This window comes from Hermetia illucens, chromosome 4 (genome assembly GCF_905115235.1).
Source record: "Hermetia illucens chromosome 4, iHerIll2.2.curated.20191125, whole genome shotgun sequence".
Taxonomy (NCBI): Eukaryota; Metazoa; Arthropoda; class Insecta; order Diptera; family Stratiomyidae; genus Hermetia; species Hermetia illucens.
In genome coordinates this window covers 37,919,515-37,947,465 of record NC_051852.1, presented here as the reverse complement: position 1 = coordinate 37,947,465, position 27,951 = coordinate 37,919,515, and the positions used below count along the sequence as shown (strand labels likewise).

The window sequence follows — 27,951 nt, the reverse complement described above, 5'->3', positions numbered from 1 at the left end:
GAGTTCGCATCCAGTTATTGACCGAATACACCAGTTGGAAGGAAATGTTTCATTATAATGACCACAACTGGGGCTTGCCCTAAATGTAGCCATCAACCACTTTCTTCGACCAAAATTTAGTTTTTTTTTCATCAGGCAATTTGTGAGTGCTTTGCCTCCTGTTTATACCCGAAGGGAAGCTTCCAAATACTTGGAAAAATGAAATGCTGACAACGAAATAACAATCGTGAAATTGACATGCCTTAGTTTCTGCTGTCAAAATTCTGGGGAGTAGACCTAACGATGGTGACTGGAATGCCCTAAAAAAACCATCAGTTACTTTCTTTGCCCAATCAAAAAAGTCCCGTACACCTAGATTGTTGGAGACAGTTTCTTCCCGATTGATGGGCTTGAACAAAGGACTCTAGCTCGATACCCAGCTGACACCTAGAAATTAATTAAATTAAATTATGACATTTTAATTTAAAAAAAACTCGAACTCTCCTCCAAGTTCGTGATATCCAGATGCTTCCACAATTTCCTTGCCAGGACAGGAGTGTGACAGCGTCTGATGAATTACTTCTGCTCTGAAAACTTGAGTGTCTAACTCAAAACGAGTAAATTGCTTCCCAAATGTTCCGGTCGGCCATCAAGAAAATGCGGACTCTGGACTCCCTGCATCATCAACAAAAAAAAAAATTGATAGCAAACTACGGTTCATAAATTTTATTGGTTAGATCCTGCTACTCAGTTGCCTCACGAAAACTATAACAATCATATCAGCGGAGGGGCACACCACCAACCACCTTGGGAAATAAATAAATAATAATAATAAAGAAATAAGAAATGGCTAATTTGGTATTTACCAGTCTTTTTTATTATCCCATTAAAAAATTTAACAAATCAGTATTCTATTGAAAACACCAAAATTAATAAACCAAAAATAATCCTTCCATTTTAGTCCCAGTCTCCATCATCTGGAGTGACACCGGCATATCCTGAAGTGGTAGATCGTCTAGTGCCCTGTTCACAATTCCAGTCATCACATTTTTGTTCCTTCCTTTCTAGTTGTGTTCGGCTAATAACTTCATTGGTTGCCCTCGCATCCTTCTCTAAATATCCACGATCAGTTCTACTCCCGGGGTCTCTGGTACCCATCGAATCTGCTTCACGTCTTCGATTGCCCCCTTCCTCAGAACGGGGGGGAGGATATTTTTCTTTGGGCAAGTTTTCTTCTGTATCCCAATCACCGGCATCCGGAGTGACACCGGCATATCCTGAAGTGGTAGATCGTCTAGTGTCCTGTTCACGATTCCAGTCATCACATTTTTGTTCCTTCCTTTCTAGTTGTGTTCGGCTAATAACTTCATTGGTTGCCCTCGCATCCTTCTCTAAATATCCACGATCAGTTCTACTCCCGGGGTCTCTGGTACCCATCGAATCTGCTTCACGTCTTCGATTGCCCCCTTCCTCAGGACGGGGGGAAGGATATTTTTTTTTGGGCAAGTTTTCTTCTGTATCCCAATCACCGGCATCCGGAGTGACACCGGCATATCCTGAAGTGGTAGATCGTCTAGTGTCCTGTTCACAATTCCAGTCATCACATTTTTGTTCCTTCCTTTCTAGTTGTGTTCGGCTAATAACTTCATTGGTTGCCCTTGCATCCTTCTCTAAATATCCACGATCAGTTCTACTCCCGGGGTCTCTGGTACCCATCGAATCTACTTCACGTCTTCGATTGCCCCCTTCCTCAGAACGGGGGGAAGGATATTTTTCTTTGGGCAAGTTTTCTTCTGTATCCCAATCACCGTCATCCGGCGTTGTGCCACGTATCTTGGAAATTGTATTCGTACAAGGCATCGTATCATTCCAATCTTGACTACTAGAAGCAAATCTATCTTTGGTTGAGGCGGACTTGGGCGCTGATGAGGAGACATCCCAATCACCATTATCTGATGTTAAAACAATACCTTCGCTCTTACGTTTGAAAGATGTCGTTTCCGTAACGTCACAATCCCAGTCCCCTTCATCAGGTGTCGTACCTCTCCGAGATGAATTCGAATCTCGTCGTCGATAATCAGAACGAACCAGCTTTGGCGATGATCGCAGTTCAAATGGTGTGAATTGTGCTTTTTCATCCTTATTATCCCAATCGCCCTCGCCACGATCATAGTTCTTATCCGCTCTTTTATCGTTATTTGGCTTGCTAGGAACTGCTGCCGTATCATAACAATCCCAGTCTCCATCATCTGGTGTTGTACCCCGACAAGATGAATCTGCTGGGCGCATGACAGATTTTACACTTGTTGTAGGTTCTTCTACGTCCCAGTCACCATCGTCAGGTGTTATCCCCTGATTTTTCATAGCAGGAGCTGGACTTCTTGACCTGTCAACTCCTTGGATGCCGTAGTCGTCTTCCCGTTCGTTGCTTGTATTTCGACTGCCTAAGTATTTAGAAGATGATGCAAATTTACCTCGATTTCCAGATCTATCATAGAAAGTGGCCCCTCTTCCCCTCCGTAGATAACCAGTTGCGTCCTTGCTAATTTCTCCCCAGCTTCTGCTTCCTTGATAGTTATGAGCAGGACCTGGACTCCACGATAACTCATTAACTTGTATTTTATCATCCCAATTTCTGCTTCCAGATCTACCTCCCCGGTATTTACTGGTAGTAGGACCTGAACTCCATGATGGGTTATTTCTTCGTCCATCCATGTAACTGGATCGTAGCGACGGAGGTTCATATCTATCACCATCTATCAATGGCAAAGGATATCCCTTCCTTGCATTCTCGTCAAAAGCTGATAGAGATGAGGACGAGTATTTATTTCTTGGAGAAGGCTTTCTCTCGGAGTATGAATTATCTCTCCGATCTTCACATCTAGGAAGACGCGGATCTCTTTTGGAATAATCCAAACCAGCAGCGGGGCTGCATTCTTTATGATGGCCCGTTTTGCGTGTCCAGTTCCTAGTTACTTGGCAATCCCAATCACCATCATCAGGAGTTGTACCACGGTTATTTGAAGTCATTTGATGTAAAGGCCGCCTACTACGCTGTTCATCATTTCTTCGTGGTTCGTTGTAATTAGGACGTCGCATCTCCGACGGAGGTTCATATCTATCACCATCCATCAATGGCAAAGGATATCCCTTCCTTGCATTCTCGTCAAAAGCTGATAGAGATGAGGACGAGTATTTATTTCTTGGAGAAGGCCTTCTCTCGGAGTATGAATTATCTCTCCGATCTTCACATCTAGGAAGACGCGGATCTCTTTTGGAATAATCCACATCAGCAGCGGGGCTGCATTCTTTATGATGGCCCGTTTTGCGTGTCCAGTTCCTTAGGCTTCGATCATTTAAACCGACTCTACGGTTCCTAGTCACTTGGCAATCCCAATCACCATCATCAGGAGTTGTACCACGGTTATTTGAAGTCATTTGATGTAAAGGCCGCCTACTACGCTGTTCATCATTTCTTCGCGGTTCGTTGTAATTAGGACGTCGCATCTCCGACGGAGGTTCATATCTATCACCATCCATCAATGGCAAAGGATATCCCTTCCTTGCATTCTCGTCAAAAGCTGATAGAGATGAGGACGAGTATTTATTTCTTGGAGAAGGCCTTCTCTCGGAGTATGAATTATCTCTCCGATCTTCACATCTAGGAAGACGCGGATCTCTTTTGGAATAATCCAAACCAGCAGCGGGGCTGCTTTCTTTATGATAAGATGAACTCCATTCTTTTTTAGCAGGACCAGAAACTCTCCTAGGGTCGTGCCAACTAGAAGGACCTGAATCGACACTTCTGGCCAATGATGAGCTTCTCTTTGGTTCTGGTGATTTCGATGCGAACGATTGTCTCCCCCTTGGCTCTGGTGATTTCGGTTGTTTAGATTGATGTTTGGAGTAGCTCTCTACGGAGCAGCTGGAAGAGTTCTTACGCTTTCTAGTATCACCCTTCGTGGTAAATAATTCTACGTGCAAAGGACGCCCGCAGAGTGGCACTCCATGCATATCTCGAACAAGGTCAGATGCGTCTACTGGATTTTCGTATTCAACCAGTGCATACTTGGGGGGATTTGGCGCAATCCAAATATTACGAATAGCTCCGTAAGTCCGGCAAATAGCTTGAAGGTCTTTCTCATCCACATCTTCAGAAAGGTCACTTATATAGACTTTTGACAAATTGTTAATTTCGGAAGACATTTCTCACTTTAAGTTAGTTGATAGTTGTTCAAAAATGATTTTGGACTGAAATAAACACGAAAGGATCCACTATTTATATTCCTGACATGTAGGTTCAATGGCACTTGTACCCTTCATGGATAACGATGTTCCTAAATGGTACATTCCTCGGTCTGGATGTTTTAATTAGAGCAAGAAGTTTTAGAATTATTGAGCACTTCCAATCCTTCTTTTTGGTAAAGAAGAAATAATTAGTCTGATATTATAATTTCACTACCTGGATGAGGCTAGACGAGCTAATCCACTGGGGAAAACCAAATTGACAGTACCTGATGTAATGAACTGCACATGGTTAACTAATATTTTTTGTTCTAGTGAGGTTTATTTCTGGTTCCCGTTGATTTCAGTTATATTTTTCGGAAACGAAAACTCATATTTGAAAGTTGTTGGAGCCCAACAAAATTGAAATCCATCCCAGTGCTGCAAATTTGATTATAACTGATACACTGTAAAAGGGTCATTTAAATATAGACAAACATTTTAAATGGGCAATCCTATAAGATACTGATTTAGCCAACGTGTTGACTTGAATAGTACAAGAGGGTTTTCGGAGGTAGTTTCAAATGTAAGTCAGAAATAAGGGGCAAATTTTTTGGAGAATGCATAATTTCAGCCTTAGATGGGGAAGTTCGAATTCTGACTTTAAAATGGTGATTTTGACATTTACCCCTGTTGTCAGTACGTTTTTTAACCGGCCCTCCTTCTCATTTCTGAAACTGTATCTAAATTCAGTATTAACATCGATGGTAATGACGAACACCATCTGTTTGAAAAACAAAAAAAATAGCCTCATACTTTCAACGGTTGAAGTTGAGGCGTTATAATTCCGATTTAATTTCCTATATTGTCAGGCAATAAGAAAATCGACACTATAATACATTCGGTCCGGAAGGCGATTCCGTGATAAAAATCGAAGAGTGGTGGGTGGTATACCTCAAGTGGAAGAGGTTATCAATGATTTCTTTTGACTTTACGGAAGCATTTCTACCCACGGAGCTAGGATGGCGAAAAACTCTTTATTTCTTTCAAATACGTATTTCAGTAGAGACTTCCTACTTTCTTCAGTAGAACTGGAATAGAATACGTCATTTGGAGGAACCCCTACCACGTCTGGAACCCCAGACGCTGGCTCCTTCATTAATCATCATTGACCTACCTTTCGAATCCCTCTAATCTTTATCCTTCTGTACCAAATAACTATAGAGAAACAAATGTTGAACGGCTGAGGGAGGGAAGATTAGATCAAAAGTCAACATTTACCAAACAATCTGTTAAAATGAGTATATGGTGCGATCAGTCAAACTGGGGTGGAATGGTCACTCGAATATATATGGTTGGCATTCATCCCTTGGTGGGGTGTAGAGTGTTAACCAAACCTACGCGCCATTGTCCGCCGTTACCTGAAATGTCTTTCAACTCCTCCACAACCTCCCAAAACGCACTCCTACTATTTTGCACCAAATGCCCTAGAGGCGACCCTCTCGTCGGCCAACTAGAGAGAGAAGACAACACTGCATGGCGTAACCGCAATGCAATTGCCGCTCCTCCTGCAATTGCAGTCTACCCACTGCCAGTTCGATCTTTAAATCGCATCGCATACGAGTGCCAAGCCTGTGCGCCCAACTAATTCTTCGTTTGAGATAGTATCAGGACAGCGTACTCCGATGAAACGACGCAGATAGGTATTGACCAAACCCTGGAGCTTTTGGGTTACAGTGAAGTTGAACCATGATCCATCTTGATCTTGATTTTCAGAGCTGAGATAACTGCATTTCCAGATTTCAGACAGAGCAGCGAAAGCGGATCTAGCGTGATTAATGCACCGGCCAACATCCAGTTCGTTGCGAACATTTCCAGAAACCACGTTTCCTAGACATATAAATTGATTGACGCCTTCGTTGCTCTGCCTATTAATGCAGACGGGGAGAAGATCCGTCAAACTGACAACCTTGATTTTGTTCGCCTTTTTCTTCCCCCAATTCTACTTTCCTCGATCTCGCATAGGTCCATGATGAGAGAGCAAACAGATGTCATGAGCGTAGTCGAGGTGTTTGAAGAAAGATGGCATACACATAGTCCATTGAATTTCTCCACGTCCTCCGGACAGGGCGGAATGAAGAACGTCACCGATAACAAAAATAAAGAATATCAGTGACAGGGTGCAACCCTGGAATCATATGTCGCTCTGATAATAGCTATTAATTTCTCCGGAATGCCCATCCTGTGTAGAGCACTCCAGATACACTTCCTGTTCACGCTAAGGTTTCTCGAAGTCTATAAGGAACACGTGAAGAGAAGATCTAAACTTCGCGCATTGTTCCAAAATGATCCGTTGAATGTTAATTGGTTAGTCAATGCAGGAGGATCAGGAGCGGAAACCAGCCTGCTCTCTGTCAATCAAGCTTTCGAGATGTTCTTTGATGCATTCCAGGGCAACGGAAAGGAGCTCGTAGATGCCGCTCCAAGTATCACACCCCTGACAGGTCCCCTTCCTTGGTACCTTGATGATCATCCCTTTCTCCACTCTCTTTGAAAGGTCACGGATTCAAGATTTCCGTACGAGTGGAAGCAGCAAATCTGCCGATAAATAACTCTGCAGGGAGACCGTCAAGCCTAGCGGTTTTACTTCGTTTGAGTACATTGGTGGCCAAAATGATTTCTCTTCTGCTTGGAGGAACAATCCGTATCCGCATGTTACGTTGATACGGTAAACAAAAATGGGGAAGTCTTGTTTCCACATATTCAGTAGCTCATCATCAGGGATGAGAAGTCGACCGTTAATGTCCCTCACTGGACCATCGAAAAACTTGCGACCACGTGCAAGCTATTTCATGGTAGAGTATACGCTTCTGAAATCATTGTGCTCTGCAGCATCTTCCGCTTTACTGACCAACGCAAAACAAATTCCTTTTTGTCACGACACACACTACGCCGAACTTCCCGGGATTTCGCTCAGTATCGGATCTTAAGACGTCCCGACGTCCTGTGTAGTATATCTACCGTTCGATCAGCAAGATAGCTATCCCACTGTCTGCTGAGCCATAAAAGTGCCCGATGTTGTCATAGCTCCCCAACCCTGCGAGAAGTAGCAGACGCAACACGCAAGCGACCGTAAGCGACCATCAGATGGTGATCCCTTTCTAGGCCGATGTCAGTCCCTCTCCTGTTGCGCATATCCAGGAGACGACTCTTAAATCTTCTGCTGATCGCGAAATGGTAAATCAGATTGCTCATACGGCGTCGTTTAGTTGAAACCCAACTGACCTTTTGGCAGGTTCTGTGGTCGAACAATATGCCACCAATGATGAGGCGGTGGAAGTTGCAGAAATCCACAAACCTCCCACCATCACCGTTCCGGTCGCCAAAACCCTTCACATGTCCGAACAAGGTGTTATCAGATTCCACCTTAGCATTCAGATCACCCATGGAAAAAGCGAGCATTCTGAAGATCCTCGCTACCGTTGTTTAGGATCGTTTGCACACCTCAGAAACCAATCGTAGTCCGTTTTCAATAGTCAAAGCTCGTAGCCGTGAGGTCGATCTCTATCCGGGGCGTTGTTGAAGTTTTGCAATAAAGTTTTTAAAATTTGCAGGTTGTTACCCCACAAATTTCTATCCTTTTTAGTCGCCTCTTATGATAAGCATGGAAGATTTTGAGTATCTTCCTAAGCCTCAACTAATGATTTCGATCTGAATTTTAATTGCCTTCATACTCAAATTATCCAGCTCCAGTCCGGCCCTGTTTCATCTAAATCTTTTTTCCAGCTTCAACTAAAACTCTCCCCAATATCTTTTGATAGTGAACTTTATTCCCGACTCAGGTTCTTGAAGAAAAGTTGATATTTTGGGTAATAAGCAGTCTTTTGGGTTTGCTGCATCACATTATGATAAAATTAATATTAATTTACCAATAACTAGATAAACACATCAGATAGATACTCAAAATCAAAATTATGGAGAAGGTGTTTACCAAGGAATCAAGTAGTAAGTGAAATTTAGGAAGAGTCAGGGGTGTTGACAGGAGTCTTGAAGGTTTGAAGTAGAGACTTAAGGACAGGGTTCCGCAGCTAAGCACACACTATATCCTCATTCAGATAATCCAAAAAGACTTTCTCATTAAATCAACCAACAGTGGCGTGTTTGGCACCAACCGGGAAATTCTAATCTGAGGAATCCTTAAAGAAAGAAAGTAGGTTCTTTTGTAGAAAATTTTAAATTACGATAATACGTCTTCATATACGGCCTTCATTTTCAGATCCTTACCTTTCAGTCTCCTTTCAGAATAAATAGACTAATGCTTACAGGAAGTGGTAGTGTGGAGGCACCATCAGGGTAGCGTAACTCACCACCAAGCGAAAGTTACCCGCCTGAGTGGGTCGTATACCTGTTGGTAGCAGGTTGACAGCCACAAGGCCGGCAGAAAAACCAGAGAAGATTAGTCTGCGGTGATACGGAGAAAAAAGTAGAATGGCGATTTCATAATTTTTTTAATTGGAAATATTAATATTGATATTTTGGGAAATTGGAATGATTGTTATAAAAACTTAAAATATTTTCAATTTTAATCTTCTTAATTAAAATGTAAAAGAATTAACTTGAACAATGGGGGTTATGAAAAGTGAAAGGATTGATATGAATAGTGCTGTGTTATTGTACCAAACTAAGTAGCACCACAATTGGTGACCCGGGTCGACAAAACCAATCCAACGGTACAGATTCCAGATACTACAAATCTGGTCCTCAGTCCTTCAGAAGCGACCACAGTTCCAGAAATTAATGTGATTCCAATCGTTGCTGAAGCTACATTGAACTAAAAAGCAGCACCAGTTTCAACATGAAGCCCCTTGTCCTCAAACACGCCGCTCCAGCTTCAAGTTCAGGCAATTTTGTCCACTACACTACCACTACACCACAGTCAGCGTGCTTACACTATTCTTTCGGCAGATTCCAACGTGCAGTGAAAATTCAAGAAAATCCCGAAGTTGAAATATAAAAATAAACCGAACTGCGCTTTCGCGAATCCAACATAGGTCCAGAATTCTCAGAAGCTGTAGCCTCGAAAATTCGACAAAAAAGACAATGAACAGCAATAGCGGTGCTCTGCAGCAGCAGGCGGGTAACCTTCACTAGCCAGTGGCTTCCCAACGGATCCAATTAACAAGCTGCATCACAGCTCGAATCTGATTAAGCCAATGCCAGCAGTTGCTAAAATTCCACCCAACTGCACAAGTACATTACCATTGCCATCAATAAAATCGCAGTCTGGGCAAGTACAATCGCAGCAGCGTCCACAACATCTTATCTGGTTGCGCAATTTTTTGCCTCACACATCGCCCAAACCAGGGAATACAGTTCGTGTCCTCCCTGTTCTCAGAGTTGGACAAACTCGTGGGCTTCAACCGCCACCGGACGACTCCGTACCACCTGCAATTCAATAGGATGCTGGAACACTGGTATAAGACACTGAAGGCCGCTATAATGACACACACTGACTCTTCGTGGTCGCAACTCCTGCCTTTCGTTTTACTTGGCCTACTTACAGTAGTTAATGAGTTACTGAACAACCAGAACATCGGCGAGTTGTGAACCACCCTATCATGCGTCCTCATTAACCTGGCCCTGGAAAAAGTGATCCGTGATGCTGAGGTAAATGCAAGAGGTACGATCCTCTTTAAGTCCACCCAACTACTGGCCTAGGCTGACGAAATCGACATCATTGGAAGAACGACCCGAAACGTACAAACTGCCTTCAGTCAGATCAAGCAGGCGTTGATTGGCGCGTGATCTTGGGCTGCACATCAATCAGAGTAAGACAAAATATATGGTAGCAACGTCAGCACCGAAAACCAACCAACCAACAACATCAAAGCGCACTGATCAAGCGGGAAGAATAAAGATAGGAGACTACAACTTTGAGATCGTTGATAATTTCTCCTATCTAGAGTCGAAAATCACAACCAATAACAAGTACGACGATGAAATCCGCGCACGGTTGTTGGCAGCCAGCAGAGCCCATTTCAGCTTACAAGAATGAAACGTCTCACCATAGGGTCAAAGCTCTTACTGTACAAGACCATGATCTTGCCAGTCCTCATGTATTCCTCGGAAACTTGGGTTCTTAGCAAGAAGAATTGCGAACTCTTGGCCTACATGAGGATGGACATCCGTAGCCTACATAACGACGAAATCGGCTCAATAGGTTACGGTGGCCGAGTCACTTAATCCGTATGGATGAGGATGATCCCACCCGGAAAGTCTATAAGGGCAATGTCTATGAGAAGAAGAAGACGAGGCAGAGCCTGCCTAAGATGGAGCGATGGCGTAGGTCAGGACGCCAGACAGCTTTTAGGGATATCGAATTGGTGGACCTCGGCGCAAAACCGGAATGTCTGGAGTTCCTTATTAAGGCAGGCCTAGACCGGATACCGGTTGTTGCGCCATTGATGATGTTGATGACTTACAGCCCATCGTGAAGAGTTTGTCGCCAGTTCCACCAAGCTAGTATATGGGGAGAATTTGAGGCGCCCCAGTGATCCTGTGTTCGGTGCCAGGTCAGCCCTTTCCACCACTGGCCTTTTGCGTTTACTCCGGGACACTGTAACAAGATTAAAATCACCCCCGCCATTCTTCAACGAGAGCTAACACCGCCAACGGCCTGGATGTCTCGACACACGTCTTGGTTCGCGTGGATGCTTCCCGGAAGTCCTTGCAACCACCATATGAGGTGTTGGACAGAGGGGAGCACTGCTTTAGGCTTAATGTTGAGGACAGACCCAAGCACGTCTCCGTGTCCAGGCTTAAGCCTTTTGTCTCCGGAGCTGAGGTTTCGGGGAAAAAGGAGTGCACGACGCGTGAGATTCGATCTGCGTCCCTAAAGTTGGCAAGCCAGGAGTCGCGTTTTGTCGCTGGAGCCCAGTATCAGCTGGTGATGAAGTACTGTGGAAGCGCCACCAGGGTAGCGTAACTCACCATGAAGCGCCCACCAGTTGGTAGCAGTAACAGCCACGAGGTCGGCAAAACAACCAAACTAAGTAGCACCACAGTGGTATCGTATCCTTTTTTTTCTGAAAGCCATTGTTAGTCACAATCTCCATATGTAGAATACCTTACGTTCTGATTTTAATCGAATTACATTAAATCGCGAGGATAATTTAGCGTATCTTCCTACATTCGTTTTCAAATGAAGATTTATCTTAATGAACGTTTCCTACCTCAACACGCTTCCATGAGCTACAATCCCAGTCTAAAAATTACAAAGAAAGAATTTGCACAACAAAAGGTTCCAGCCTTGAATGTGAATTCCCACCAACACGATAGCCATTGTGATAATTTACGAGATGACCCAGAGAGACACCGAGAAACAGCAAATATTATTCATATTATTTTTAGAGGAAATCACAGTGAATCACTTTGGCCATACTAAATATAGTCGGAACGTTCCCATTTTAGGCTCCCATGCTAAGTGACTAAAGTCAACAAGTGGTCAGTCGTCTGCCTATTTATTTTCGATGCGATACCCAAGCACCCATGTAAGTTCTGAATTACAATATGGAAATTAATAACGCACAATTTGACTCAGCCACTGCTGACTCTTCCACATTCATCACGATCGAAGCGAAAGATGTTATTGACCGAATCAAACCGTCTTCCTTCCATAACGAGCAATTGATCTCAATCGATCCATCTTCAATTATGAAAAATCTATTTTATATGAACGTGCAGATCGCAATCAAACCAATTTTTCCAGCGGTACTAAATCTGACCTGCAGATTTGACTCTAATAATAGAGGAATTTTGATTGGAACTCTGTTCTGAGCTTGTGTAACAGATTTTTGCCTAGACAACTTCTTTCACGGGCCAGGATCTAACCCACGTAAATTTTGTATCTAATTTAGACACCAAACTATTGCGAATTAGTTGCAATTTAGATGGTTACACGTGCTATGAACTTCTTTTGAAACTCCTATCAACCGATCGCCGTTTCAAGGGGTCCATGAGATGCTGAACTGAATCTAGCAATTGAATTCATTTTGTAGGATTAAATGCAATCAAAAGATCGTTGTTCATTAGGGGAACTTAAAAAGATTCTTTGTTAATATCTTTTTTTACTTTTTTACTTGCAGGTTGGAAAGGAGGTAGCTCATCCAGGTGTCCATAATGACTTTGACGATGAAGACGCCAAGAAATATTACACGTACTACCAGTGGGTTTGTTTCGTGCTGTTCTTCCAGGTAAGAGATTATTACAAAGGTTGCAATATAATAGATACATGTGCAGATACATGCAAAATTAGCTGAATGTTAGACTTTCACTTCAGTCAACTAACCAAAGGTGATTGTCAGTACTAATGGCTCTTTTGATAGATGGATGAAAATCCCAACGCGAAATGCGAAATACAAAAAATTGAATGCAACTACCTCCGGCTATCATATTTCTACTGGAAACAGTGAAGTAATATATCCTTTTTTTGCAAGAGAAACTTAATTAGGGTTTAGGTAATTATCTGGTCAAAATCTACCTCTGTGTACTCTTATGGAGAGTTAAAAGTAACTAATTACGACATGCCGCATGCCTGGTTAAAAATGGTTAAGCTGAAGAACTGTATACGCAGAAGACAAAGTAGCTGCCAGGATCTGTGATGTTAATTACTGTTCTGGCTAACTGGCAGAATTTATACCGGTATACATATGTATGTATCTTTTGAGCGATTAGATACATTGACCTTGTGCGTCGACAATTTTACCTCCAGCATTGCACTCCTTCCTGGAATGTCTGCTCATATTTTTTACTGGATAGGATCCTCTAATAACATTATATGGGTAAAACCGAATAATCTATTGTTTATGTTACCACCGAGAGTCTAGGAGTCCTTAATTAGTACTCTTTCTCCTTCCTTCCTTCCTATATCCCATGCCATCACTGCAAGATACTTGAAAATCCTTAAAGGATAGTATACCAGTTTTTCTTTTCTTTCTCACTGATGACCCCTGCGATCGCAGCCTAATATACTCCTCTTGTAAGTTTTTGACATTGAAAGGTTTACAGAAAATGCACTTCCATGAGAGAGTCTAAATTAACTTGACTCTGGAATGTGTGATAATGCCATCCAATTTTTGAAGAAAGTTCAACCTGATCGTTTCAAGACTATTTACAGTCTTAAAGTGTTTTTCTTGCCTCAATGTTAATCACGGCATGCTCCATCTCTGGAAATTATTACTCATCTACGCTAGGAATCTACCAACTTTATACTAGGAACCTCATTGATTCATTCATTCTCATTGTTTCCTAGTTCACTACAGTTCTTAATTCCAGCAGAGAATTTTTTCACCGAATTTACCCCTGCTAACTGCCCATGCTTCTTCAAAGTACTTCGTCTAGTACGCTCTTTCCTCTAGCGCTTCCGACAGAAGCGATGGGCGTAGAATTACTCCGAACAGAATGCAGTAGCACCCCATTATACGTGCACACAGCAATAATTTTTATGATACCCCTACTGAGATCCTACCCATTCCGTACCAGGGAATCATCTTCAAGAGATAGTTTGCAACTGAACTTGACAGAAGCACCTATTTGGGCCAATGCTTCTCTAATTCGACTGGCCGCCTGGAGAGTTGAATGCACTTTGGATGATCTACCGCGTCTTTTGACAGGTTCATCATCGTGCTAATTGCATGAACAGTGAAGTGGGCGCTCCGAAACGGCGCCATTTTGGATAATGGGTAGCTAGCCCCAGTGGGCCTATTGTGTTTGAGAAGTTACTTGAATTTTTTCTTCTTTCACTGAACAGGGAATATTCTGTTTCTTTGGTACGCATGGGAGATATTGACGTGATCTTTACTGCAACTTCAAACTGGGTTAGAAATGACATCCAAACATGGAGCCTCCTTCTCGGTGATCTGCGCACAATTTACCTTTAGTGACAAGAGGTTTGGTCGATTGTAGCATTTTTTTGCTTTTTTCCCTTTGTGGTATGGAAATAGAGTGGCAACGCTGTCATTAGTCCTCAGGGCCATTTCATCATAACCTCGCCCCAAGAGTTAATGTCAGGGGATGCACAGCTATTTGAAGTAGTTTTGGTATGTTTTCTCAGCAGCTTTGCAACCGTATTTTCCTCTGAGCCAATGGCCCCAAAAGCATGCGGCTCGCATCGTTCCGCTTTTATTGTTCCACTACTATGTAATTATACTAGATAGATTACGCCTTTTGGACATAGTGACATCGTATGCATCTATAACTCACTAGGTAATCTAAGTGACCTTTTCAATGATCGCCCTGCTCCGGCTACAACTTTGAGACCGTTGATAATTTCTCCTATCTAGGGTCGAAAATCACAACCGATAACGATGATGAAATCCGCGCACGGTTGTTGGCAGCCAACAAAGCCTATTTCAGCTTACAAAAACTGTTCCGCTCGAAACGTCTCACCATAGGGTTAACGCTCTTACTGTACAAGAAAATGATCTTGCCAGTCCTCATGTATTCCACGGAAACTTGGGTTTTTAGCAAGAAAAATTGCGAACTCCTGGCCGCGTTTCAAAGAAAAATCCTTCGAAGAATTTTTGGCCCCCTATATGAGAATGGACGATTCCGTAACCTACATAACGACGAAATCTATGAGCGATACCATGACCGTCAAGTTGTGGACAAAATCCGGCTCAATAGGTGGGCGGATCACTTACTCCGTATGGATGAGGATGATCCAGCCGGAAAGTCCATAAGGGCAATATCTATGGTAGAAAAAGAAGACGAGGCAGACCCTGCCTGAAATGGAGCGATGGCTTGGGTCAGGTATCGAATTAGTGCCCATAAATAAGCAACTTGTTCACGATGATCAGCTGGGAATTCCTCACCAAGAGCCAGTACATCTGTCTGTATCTGGTATTCAGCTGGTTATTCTTTCTTATAATATGTTTCTTACAGCTGAGCTTAACATTGAGTGTCTTACCTAAATGTTTCACCCCACTGTCTCAACAATGTGGTCCGCAAAGGTTGCTATTTTGGCTTCTTGACAGCAAGATTTATACCATTGATATACAAAAGAAACAGCGTTGAGCTCAAGACACTGCCCTGCGGTACACCAGCTGTATTTTTTTCCAATTCAGAGTAAGCTCCTCCGTATTTTACCTGAATAGGCGCTCGGATACATACAATTTTAAGATATTTCAAAAATTTTCCTGGAAGGTCCCTATGCAATTTATACAACAGATCTTGGTACCACGCTTTATCAAACGCCTGGACGACATCGAGAAAAATGGCTGAGCACACTTGTTTTTTTTCTTTTGCGTTTTCTATCGGATTCATGATCCTGTGCACCTGTTCGATTGCAAAACACATTTCGTGGAGCCCGAATTCATGAGGTGGTATTAGGCTTCGATGCACAATAATTTGCTTCAGTCTCTTAAGGAGAATCCTTTCAAATAGCTTGGCTGTAGTAGGAAGTAACGATATTAGTCGTTATGATTCGACTCTACTTGGCTCCTGCCCTAGTTTGGGGACTATTATAATTTCGGCCCCCTTCCATTGTCGAGAGATGTATTTTAATCTGAAAGCTGCATTAGTTATTTGTAATAATTTGATTAGCTATTCGATGGCAATTCTTTCAATATTCTCCTTGTAATAAGTTCATAGCGAGGAGCTTTTTTGGGAGGCACTTTGTTTTCAGCTCCTTTAGTTGTCAAGTTGTATATCTAAAGGCTGGATACTCGCGAGGAGATTTGCCTTATCGTGTGCAGAACGAACCCATTTTGCTTTTTCCTCTTTAATGGGTGGGATTAGTGTCTGGGTCTTTTTAGATCTTTCGCAGTCTTCCACAGTGAGTAAGCTGTGTCTTTTTGTGTGTTGTTAGATTTCAGACATATTTGCTGAAGGACTCGTTTTTATGTTTGTTCATTTTTTCCTTTCGCTTGTTTGTCAGAAAGTTTGGAGTTTTTTTCCTTTCCGTTGTGCGGTTTATTGCCATAGTTTACGGGCTCTGCTCCATTATATATCACACTACACAGCATAGGGCCCGATACCGAGCCTTCCAGTACCCCTGCAGTGAGGATGTAGTTTCTGGGTCTCTCCGAGATATAACTGTTAATCAAACTCACCAAGTATCCATTGACTTCTATCTGACGGCGCTTTTGCACAAGTTCACCATTGTATTTATTGCGTACATGATGGAGTGGGCCCCTAAAATCTATAATGGACTTCTCTTGAACACTCTCCTGTACTCCTACTGCTACCTGCAAGGCGACTAATATTTTCATCCAAATATGTGAGATTTCCACTCTTCTGAGAATGTCACGTACAATCCTTTATTTCGTTTAGGGATGATGATCACCTGCTTCCGTATCTATCTCCCAGTGATTTCAACCATTATCCTTGCCTGTTCCACTTTCTTAATGGTTGAACGTTTTACCCTTGGAAGTTTGCTGTCCTAATAAAAAAAAACAGTTGCCAAAAAACTCTTTGTATAAATGAGAGTGGTTAAGGTAGGAAAAATATACACAACGGATATAGAAAAGGAACAAAGAGGGTCAATTCGGAAGCAAACTAACTGCTAACAGTGCACCTTGGCTAGTAGATTAGATATAGCATTTTATTTGCTTGATTAACCTTAATAAATGCTCCGGTATACAGTTGCTATCTTTCGTCAGGCTAACATACCATTTCCAGAGAGTAGGCTGGTTTCCGCTCCTCCTGATTGACCACATCCACAGCGTTCGGATCAGTTTCAAAAAGTGCGCGGACCTTACATCTTCGCTTCACCTACTGTTCGATTTCAAGAAAGCTTTCAACAGCGTGAACAAGGAACGTATCTGGCATGTTCTACGTACAGAGTCCAAAGCGGAGTCTGATCCCCGATATTATTCCTTCTTGTTGTCGATGACGCTGTTCATGCAGCCTTGTCCGGAGGATATAGATGAATTCAATGGACGATGACATCTTTCCTCAAATACCTCAACTATGCTGATGACATCTGTTTGCTTCCTCACCGGGTCATGGACCTTGGTGAAATGTTTATAGGAGTAGCACATGGAAAGTGATCACCACTGTCACTTGAAAGCTCCAAACCTTCGTTAACACCTGGTACTATGTATTTCAAACGAAGATTTTGGTCGGCACACAGATCTGTCATCCGTCCGCAATGTGTTCGGTTGCAGTGGACACATTAAGGAGGGACAACAATTTCATTGTTGAAGGAAGGGATGTTACACTGCAATAGGTGTTATACTGACAGAATGGTCGATGAATAATACTATTTTCCTTTCATTCCTCGGGTGAACATTAAGCTATTCAGTTGAAGCACAATCCCTTCTAATTATATGCGACCAATAAAGTTTTTTTTAAATGTAAATGGAGCTGTCAATCTTTCTTGTGCCATTGGGAGATCTAAACATTAAAATACACTAAAAATGTAAAAAAAACGAACATCATATCGATGATTCTCTTACGCCAACACAATATCCAAGCGATATCAATTGGGGTCCACAGAACTTAAAAAGAAAAACCCTTATTTCGGAGGTTTTTCTGTCCAAAGCAGAATGTATGTTTCAATCACAGAGAAGGCTAGCTCATATTATGACTTATATCAGGGGAAACATCAATACCCCTGAGTTCCTAATATGATTAACTCGCGGGTGTAATCCTACTTAAAAATCTGTAGCCAACTGAGCACTATTCTTCCACTTTGGTAATTACCACAAAGTATCTTTCTTCAAAGACAGATCTGGAAGTGATATATTCCACGATCATCAAAGTCACTTCATGCTTGCCCAGGGGTTACCAGATGGGCACATAGGTCGTACGATTGGTCGCCTTTCCACAAGGCATATTTAGACAGCCTTTTATGCTATTTTTTGGCCTGAACACCAAAAGCAATGAAAAACGAGCAAAAGGCCAACCAAAACAATGATAACCTGACCTAACTGAGCCGGCTTCGCTACCGAACGACACAATGGCTAAAGAAGAAGAATCGTACCTGTAATACTAACGTAAGCGAGTCTCTGGATTTGACCTATCAGCTTTCTAAAGTTAGTAAAATTCAGCCTCGGCGACCACATGCCTGCATTCTTAAAAATAGCTTTTGTTTTGAAGTTTCACATCCCGGTCCTGGATTATTAGGGTATCGTTCCTAAAATGGTGTTTTCATTAATTTAAAGTCGAGTTGCACTCACTCAAAATATTTGACTATGCACTGGTTAGATTTCAAAATGTGAAGTTTGTAGCAGCCCTGCTTACCATTCATAGTGAACGTAACGAGTGGAGTCTTTTTAGCGCTCAATGAATAGTCCACAAATGTTTGCCCAAAAACCTCGGAAACCAGTATGGGTCTTCTTCCACTGATTAACGACGGATTAACTTCATGCCTTTTGCGGGCCACAAAACATTACGAACGAGGCATAGATGAAGGGAGTCGTGATATCTGTGAATACGGCGAAAAAGTATTTCTTTTCGGATCTTAACCTTTCAATTTTTGCTGTTACCGCGTGGAGTACCTTGATTGAATATCCTTTCTTCGAGGCATGCTGAGTTCAATGAAGCGACCCTTTGGGAATGGATGCATTGCTCATAAGTCGATCAACATAGAGATCATTCCAATCATTTTGAGGGAAAACAAAGTGGGTTTCCCAAGTTTTTTGAACAAATGTTCCCCTGATGTTCTGCCAGGTTAATTGAATATAAGCCTGAAGTAAGCCAATTTTATATTAGAGGGAATTCGGTTCTACCTTGGAGCCAAGTTAGATTACTGACCAAAGTATCTGTCCATGTAAATGACGAAGTCTCCTCCCTCCTGTGCATTTTTGCATAGAGTAAACCTCGATTTTATGTTTATGTTTTATGTTTTACCATATCAGAAACCTTAACTGATATTGATAATTTTAAAGAAGATAAAGTTCGTAGCTTTCTCCGAATTCCTCCATCCATTTTGTCTCCGTACAGGAATAGCAATCCAACACTGCGATCGAACTTAGCTTATTTCCAAAAATGACTTTCGAAGACTCGGATCATAACAGGCCTAATTTGGAATGCTTTTTCCTATTTCAGCGCGTCCTATTGAGGTTTTCCTGTGATTCTTCATGCCACGAAAATCGATAGCGTTTTGACTTTTATTCATCGCAGCCTATTCGACCTTTGGAGTTAGTTTTATTCCTTCTTGAGCCTGATCATTGCTGTTCAATCTGCTCGTTAAATATAAAATATTCCCTGCAAAGTTATAATTTTAGAATGAAAATTACACAACATTCTGCTTGCACTTCGTAATACTAAAAACCATTTTTCTTCCTTTTCAGGCAATCGCATGCTACACCCCAAAATATCTCTGGGACATGTTCGAAGGCGGCCTTCTTCGGACAATCGTGATGGGACTGAATTTGGCAATTTGCCCAGAAGAGGAGAAATGCGCCAAGAAGAGCAATCTTTTAGATTATCTACTCAAGCACATTAAGGTAATTACCATACAATTCGAGTAAATAAAAGCGATTCAAAGCGGAGATTAAACAGATAGCGGATGGACCCAACGAACACTCCAGAGTTGTATAATCCACGCACAGCTGAAAGTTTTCAAACGGGTCCTCTTATTCAATGAGTACCAAAGACATCAGATCAGTATCTTTTCTGTACTGCATATGGTTACCATATGTTTTGATTGCAGATAAATATGTAATCCTATTTTCGGTGTAGACTGACTTTATTAAGACAAACCGCAATAGATTGGCCACAAAGATACAGATACTTCGGGCAGACGATTTTGATTAAATTGAAGAGCTCCAAATTGAATGAGATTCGCTGGTGTGGAGAATAAACAAAAAATTTGATTGGAACACAGAACATGATTTTGTGGTTTTGCAGATCTAAAATGAGTTTTCGGAGCCCCTGAATATAAATAATCAATTCTCATCGCGCTCTTAATTCATAAAGTCTGCGGGGGTATCCTATGTCAACGACGGAACTTATGACCAGTTGAAAGTCAAGTTTAAGTAGGTCGGGATGATAACGCATATGACAATAAAGTGATCTTGGAAGTGTTAGCAATATAACAATAAGAGGAGAGGGAGAAATTGAGATATCATTATGAAGTCCACTCGGTATGGAGAAAGGAAGTAGTGTTCCCAGAATGAAGTATAACTGGAGCACTTCGTAATGTTTTACGCATTATAGTGCCGTGTTGACGATGGAGGTAGTCCGGTAATTGGCTGACTTTCCTGGTCCATACTTGACCGGTAACTTCCTCATATGAGAACAGTTCTAGTGTAGTTCTCTGAATGCGTTCTACTATTCTAGTTAGTCTAGGAAATTAATTTGCTATTCAAAATGACATCTAAAAATATTTAGAAAATTTTATATGTCGGCAAATATAATTTTGGATTATTTCAAAAATGAATCTTTGTGTTACCACATGAAAGGTGTTTAACCTTTTATAGAGCATGAAGCTCACTGCCTTTTAAGTAGATAATCGCATTGGAACCTTTGCTTTTCCGGTATGGTGGGTGGCAGGATGGGGATGTAAAAACCTCGAGATTGCACCCAGATCAGACATTCGATAGAGCTAAACCGATCATGACGTGCCGACCCCGCTTGTGAACCGGACAAAGGCTGAAAAAAAGAAGTGTAAATAATAATTTGAATCCGCAGCAAAGCAGTGATCCTACTCTTATTAAACACCTAATTTCAACTACCAAATCCATTTTTACGGAACTCATTGGAAGCCGGCTGGCTAATTTTTTTCACTATATGGCCAATGGGTCCAATAGCTCCGCAAATGACTTTTATTAGCCATGGAGTCAGTGGCCACAACTTAGAGGGAGCCTATGGCTGAATGAATCTCTGCTATTCTCTAACTCACTGCTGTTCTGCTCCGATTTCCGTAATGTTATTAATTGGAAATTTCATAGCAAGGGTAGCGTATTCCTAACTATACCAGGTGTTGAACCAGGGGTACAAGATTGACTAATGCTTACAGGCTAGACCACCACAGACCTATTATTTAAGAAGTTGTCAATTGAAGCAGTTTCTATTGAGAACTAGTGCTCCTTACAATTTTATAAGGATCGTGATTAAGCAATGAAACTAAAGAGTACATGACAGTTTGTTACGCTATCTTAAGCTGATGAATGGTACAATATTGTATTATCAGGAATCTATTCTTTAATAAAGAAATTCACGGCACTGTGCTAGCCACCTAGAAGGTCCGCAGCAACCCCAATCTTTTCTATATTATAGTTTAAGCAGTAGTGTCCCGTTAAAAGCCCCTCAACTAAATATTGCTAGAAAAAAACTATAAACTTCATTTATATATTCCAGACCTGGACGCAAGAAGACTCTATACAGGAGATTCAGCTCCCCCCATACCTTGAGCACAAGTTGATGAACCACTTGGTGTAAGTGGTCGCCTCCATATCTAACTAATTCGGCTGTAATTCCATCAGCTCTTGTCGACCTATAATTTTTAAGTCGATGAATTGCATAAACTGTTTTTCCTCTACTTGGTGGTGGCAGTATTTGTCCGTCGTCTTCAGTTGGCGGGACCTCCAACTCACCGATGTTGTGGTTATTCAGAAGCTCATCAAAGTACTCAACTCATCGCTCCAATATGCCCATTCTGTCAGAAATCAGATTTCTCTCTTTTTCTCGGCAGGATGAGCATCGAGGTGTGTAAGGCTTCATCCTCCTGACTTCTTGGTTCTCCCAGGCTTCCTTTTTCCGTCTGTGAAGTCGTTTCTCCGCTCGACGGAGTTCGTGACAAGTCTCGCGTGCCCGCGTTCTTTGAAAATGCAACATTACTCGGTTGCTAGCTTATATTCATCGTCAAACCAGCGGTTCTGACTCCTTTTGCGGCTGGGGCCTAGTATCTTTGTGGTCGTATCAATGATAAAGTTCTTCAGGTGGTTGTGAAGATCATTTGTTGATGCTTCATCTCCAGGATCTCTGTTGACTGCAGTTATTGCGGCATCCATTTCCCTCTTATAGGTGTTGCGGGGGGTTGTGTTGTGGATGGCTTCAGTATTCACTCTCACGTGATTGTCAGAGGGGATTGTAGGTGGTGTCGTAATTCGAGATCGAAGCACCATGCCAATGAGATAGTGGTCCGAGTCTATATTGGCCCCCCTATATGTTCTCACTTTCATCAAAGCTGAGAGCTGGCGGCGTTCAATCAGCATGTGGTCAATTTGGTTGAAAGTGGTCCCGTCTGGAGAGGCCCACGTATGTTTACGGCCGCTTTTTCGCGCAAACCAGGTGCTTTCAACAACCATTTCATGCGATACTGCTCACTGAATAATCCGCAGTCCATTATTATTGGTATTCCTATGTAAGCTGTGGGAGCCAACGTATCGCCTGAATACGGGCTCCGTCCCTATTTAACTGTTGAAATCTCCAAGTATGATTTTGATATCATACTTGGGACAGGCTTCGAGGGGCGTGAACGTTTATGAGACTTATATTTCTAAATTTGCCTCGCAAACGCAGAGCGCATAGCCTTTCGCTTATATTTTCAAAGCCGGTAACAGCAGGTTTCATTTTTTGGCTTACTGAAAAACCTACTTCGACCACATGGTTTACTAGATGGCCGCCTATAATATATGGTGTAGCGGCTCTTCTCCAGGAAACCGGCCCCTGTCCATCGCATCTCTTGCAACGCTGTTACATCAGCCTTATATTGGGACAGGGTATCGGGCAGCTGCTCAGCAGCGTTCGGTCTGTACAGGGAGCGCACTTTCCATGAGAAAATGTGCAAATTGTTAATCCATTCTCGTTGCCGAGTTCGTCATTGTAAAATCCATCCTGTCCGAGGCTCCTTCCGTGGCTCTGTAACATCGGTTAATCGTGTAAGGTTGTCAGCCCTACCCAACCTCCAACCTGGAGGACCAGTTGGTACATTTGGTCTTGTTTTTAGACGCGGGAGACTCGCTTTCATCCTTCTCCGTTTGCAGTTTTTCATAAAAAAAGAACTGCCAGCGATCACCACGTGGTGGTGGGGATAAAGTTTGTTAGAGAGCTGTGGGTGTTGGTTCAGCAGCCGTTTCCCAGGTTTTATGCTCCATCGTGGGTACCAATCTACGTTTCGCCCTGGAACTTATAGTCCCTTTGACCGCTAGGCACATTGCAGAACATTTATGGAAAGGACATCAAATACAACGAAAGCAAAGGTTAAAATCTTCCCTTTTTGCTTGAACCTAAGCCTTCTTCTTCTTCTTCTGCTTCTTCAGCCTGTGTTCGGTTCAGAAGTCGGCTCGTTTTGATTTTTTAGTTCTGCTGTTTGGCTCTGTCAAAGGTCTCATCTGGATGCAGTCGCGAGACTCTCAACTCACCATCCCAGCGTATGAAGCCACTGTTGTTTCGGCGGGCCTTTTGGTCGGTTCCCATTAACGTCGTTCATATAAAGATACCAATTAGTACCATCTTGTCACATTTTTCGCTGGCATAATTTTTTCGCTTAATTCCCAGATCTAAAAAAAGTCAAGCGACGACGGCTTTACGGTTTCTTACCAGGGCAGAGGCAAATCGTCAGACGCTCCCTCACCTCTGCCCTGGGAGCAGCGTGACCGTAGCGGCTCGCAGATGTTGAATGCTCCTTTATATAATTCGTAGAACACGACATGCCTACGAATTATATTGAGCGCAAATCCGCCTTATTGGCTTGGCCAGAGCTGAAATATTCGTTTTGAGAATGATGGGGTCCTAAGTCCGCATCAACTTAATGCAGGACCGGACCAAATGGGGAGCAACTTACTCCCTCTTTCCTGGTCCACGGACCCCTTGTAGGATATGCTACCCCTTTCTCTTCTATTTGCGTTCTTTGCCAGTGGATTGACCCGCACTTGGACAATATACAGTAAGATCGAGCTAACCAGGGCTTAATGCCATAAATTACTCCATTGACGTCAATATCGAATTTGAGGAGTCGTAAAACAATTGTCAATCCACTGTGTCAATCAAAGGCAGCCACGCCAGTGAGGAGACCTAACGTCAATACTACGTTATACATAATTAACCATAAGAGCGTGCCTAGGACGAATCCTTGTGGGATGTCGCATGTTGTTCGATATCATGTCATTCCTTCATTTAAATCTAACTTTGGTACTCTGGCTTTGGGCGTTATTTAGCAAACTGTCGTGTTTTCTCGACCTTGGATCCTTAAGCCTCAGTTATCAGTAAGCTGCAACCTATGAGGATCTCACCCTTCCTTGACATTTAATAGTTTTGTCATCAAAATTCCTGCTCGCTTCTCTTGTCAAGCGAGGAAAATGTCTCTAAATATACGAACAAATTAGTAGTATTAGTATATTTGCAGCCAGTTGGACCTCTTAGACATCAAGGCTAACCTAATAATTTATGTGAACTAAACTGTTTAAATTTCCCAAATTTTGGAATTGTTAATCTAAACATCATTTGTCATTCATAAATCCTTTCGCTTCCTTCCAGCGCCATAAATTATATGCCATTCGTTATTGGGTCTGCGAAGCACTCTGCCTAGTCAACATAATCGTTCAACTCTATTTGATGAATAAATTCTTCGACGGAGAATTCATGTCCTATGGATTGCGAGTGATGGGCCTCTCAGACGTGCCGCAGGACGATCGAGTCGATCCTATGATCTACATCTTCCCAAGAGTCACCAAATGTATCTTCCACAAATATGGTGCGTCCGGATCCATACAGAAGCACGACTCCCTCTGTATCCTGCCATTGAATATTGTCAACGAGAAGACATACGTTTTTATCTGGTTCTGGTTCATCATTTTGGCGATACTTTTGATTGGATTATTGATTTATCGGTAAGTTTTGGTATATAGCTGTATTTTCGGATTAATGTTAACTCCTTTTTGCAGAGCAATGATCATCTTCCTACCGAAAATTCGTCCACGTGTCCTGAACGCTCGGAACCGCATGGTGCCACGGGAAATCTGCCAAGCATTATCCAACAAATTGGATATCGGTGATTGGTGGCTCATTTATATGTTGGGTCATAATCTGGACCCTATCATTTACAAGGATGTTCTCGCGGAGCTGGCGAAACAGGTGGAGCCTCGACGAACAAAATCTGTATCCTAATGCCTACGCAATTCTCAGAATGTTCTGAATATTGTGGACTAGACTGTAGACGAAAACAACGATGACATCAGTAGTAACGTGTTGAAATTATTAACGAGAATTACGAATTTTTGCACGAGTGTCTACCCATTCCAAGTTTAGGATTTTATGTTTTTTATTAAAAATGAAAATCGTAGTTAGACAATTATTGTAATAAATTTGAAAACAATTGGACATTTTAAATGAGAGAGTTCGGCTGCGACTCTGTGATTGTATATGATGAGGAGGACGATGGTTACGAGTTTTGATTGTTTATAATGAAAGGACTATTTAGGCTGTTCTCCGTTCTCGCAAGGAACACCGAGCTTAGCATTCCCTATTTACAGATAAATCCTCAAGAACTGAATTTACATTTCATTTTGATAATAATTTTCATTCATTATTAGTCTGAGAACTCTATTCATGAGAATAGTTCAATAGTTCATAACGCAATCTAAATACTCCCTAGAATAGAATCTAGACCTCACCGAAATGACGGATAACAGTCTAAGTAAATCCTCGACAAAGAATATTTAGCTCATATGAAATATTTATAAGTGAAAGAGTCAATTTCCGCCATCACAACTCTGGCAAAAATCGATTTTTTCGCCGAAATTCTGGAAAATAATTTAGAGAGGCTTTTTCTTACCGAAGAGCCCCCATTGCATGCTCTACAATATGCTACTGATACTGCTACTACTTTTACATCTACTCTAATTATATAATACTAAAAGACAGGAAAGAATGAACCTCGTGGATCCGCCAGGAGCCACTCTTCAAGAAAAAGTGTTATTAGTTTTTACAAATGAATTAAATTAAGCAACTTTTGTAGTTTCACTGTTCGACTAAGACATTATTTTATGGTAGTGCTAAGATGAATGGATTATGATCGAGAAAACAAATCTTGGATATGAAATTTTTAGTTTTCTTTTTATCACGCTGAGCACGGGAGCGAGCTGTAAAAGGAATCAAAACTGTGTTGCTGATTTTGAGTCTCAATTAAATAAATATACATATATATTTTTATACATTGGATTTCCTGTGTTTCTATCTTTTTCACGCAATTTTTCTTTTTCTTAATCATCATCATCAACGGCGCAACAACCGGTATCCGGTCTAGGCCTGCCTTAATAAGGAACTCCAGACATCCCGGTTTTGCGCCGAGGTCCACCAATTAGATATCCCTAAAAGCTGTCTTCTTCTACCATAGATATTGCCCTTATAGACTTTCCGGGTGGGATCATCCTCATCCATACGGATTAAGTGACCCGCCCACCGTAACCTATTGAGCCGGATTTTATCCACAACTTGACGGTCATGGTATCGCTCATAGATTTCGTCGTTATGTAGGCTACGGAATCGTCCATCCCCATGTAGGGAGCCAAAAATTCTTCGGAGGATTCTTCTCTCAAACGCGGCCAAAAGTTCGGGATTTTTCTTGCTAAGAACCCAAGTCTCCGAGGAATACATGAGGACTGGTAAGATCATAGTCTTGTACAGTAAGAGCTTTGACCCTATGGTGAGACGTTTCGAGCGGAACAGTTTTTGTAAACTGAAATAGGCTCTGTTGGCTGACAACAACCGTGCGCGGATTTCATCATCGCAGCTATTATCGGTTGTGATTTTCGACTCTAGATAGATAGATAATAATAAACTGAAAATGTCTAAAACAGTGAAAATGTCGGTCTTAGAAGTGACCTTATCTAGGTCCCCGCACCGAATGGATTTCATGATTTTGAACACTCTCTCCAAAATTATTTTTAATTGGTTGCGGTCATTCGGACTGAGCTAGTAACGGGCGAGCCCTCACACCGTAGACTGAACTAAGGAGCACTTCTTTTTAAGTTTCTTAGCAAAATTAAACAAGGGCAAGACAAAACATAATAATATAGAAAGTCATTCGCTAGGATATTTACTAATAAAGCTGGCAACATACTTTCAATTATACTGTGCTATCCATTTGATCTGAGAAGGTATCAACTTTGATAATTTCTTTGCACAAAAAAGCCGACCTCTTCCTTTCTTTGTATGACCGAGGTGGATTTGCTTCTCTTCTTTGTGGCAACAAGCAGGAACTTAGCTATGTACAGTTACTCAAAAAAGTATCCGGACAATGGTTAATTTAGAATTGTAATGCGAAAAACATAGATTTGTAAAATAGTAATATAATTTCGTTTTCCACGATAATAATATTTTATAGCAACACTTTGGAATGAGCGAAAAAAAATCATCATTTCGTTTTAGTACAGTTGTTTTTCTGAGAATGTATGTATACATGCTTGTTATGAAAGTCAAAAAAGTATCCGGACAGCGATGAATTCTTGGAAAATGCACAATATTGCAACTGAGTTGTCTTTTGATTTAACATGGTGATTAAACATTGATTAGTAGCGCATTTAATTCTTCTGTGTATACACACGTTTAATAAAGATGGGTCGGAAAACGCGGGAGATTAGTAGTGATGTTAGAAAAGTTATTATTGATCTTTTCAAGGACAATAAACCGATACGAGCGATCGCGGAAATCGTGAAAGTGAATAAATCGACGGTTCATGAAATAATTACACGCTTTAAAAAAACGAGTTTCATCGATATGAAAGGGCGATCAGGCCGTCCACGAAAGTTTAATGACTGAGAAGAAAGATGGATCGTGCGGAAAATGAAAATAAACCCC

At 41.8% G+C, this 27,951-nt stretch overlaps 1 protein-coding gene across 1 annotated transcript in view; it reads left to right on the top strand.

The window, feature by feature from the left end:
• LOC119654194 (innexin inx1) overlaps positions 1-26,313 on the top strand; it is a 71,962-nt gene extending 45,649 nt beyond the window's left edge. Inside the window, exons 3-6 of the mRNA XM_038059390.1 lie at positions 12,348-12,455; positions 19,500-19,655; positions 24,631-24,983; positions 25,038-26,313. Of these exons, the coding sequence (XP_037915318.1) occupies positions 12,348-12,455; positions 19,500-19,655; positions 24,631-24,983; positions 25,038-25,260 (840 nt within the window). The 3' untranslated portion in view covers positions 25,261-26,313. The remainder of the gene's footprint in view (positions 1-12,347; positions 12,456-19,499; positions 19,656-24,630; positions 24,984-25,037) is intronic.
• The last annotated feature ends 1,638 nt before the right edge of the window (positions 26,314-27,951 follow it).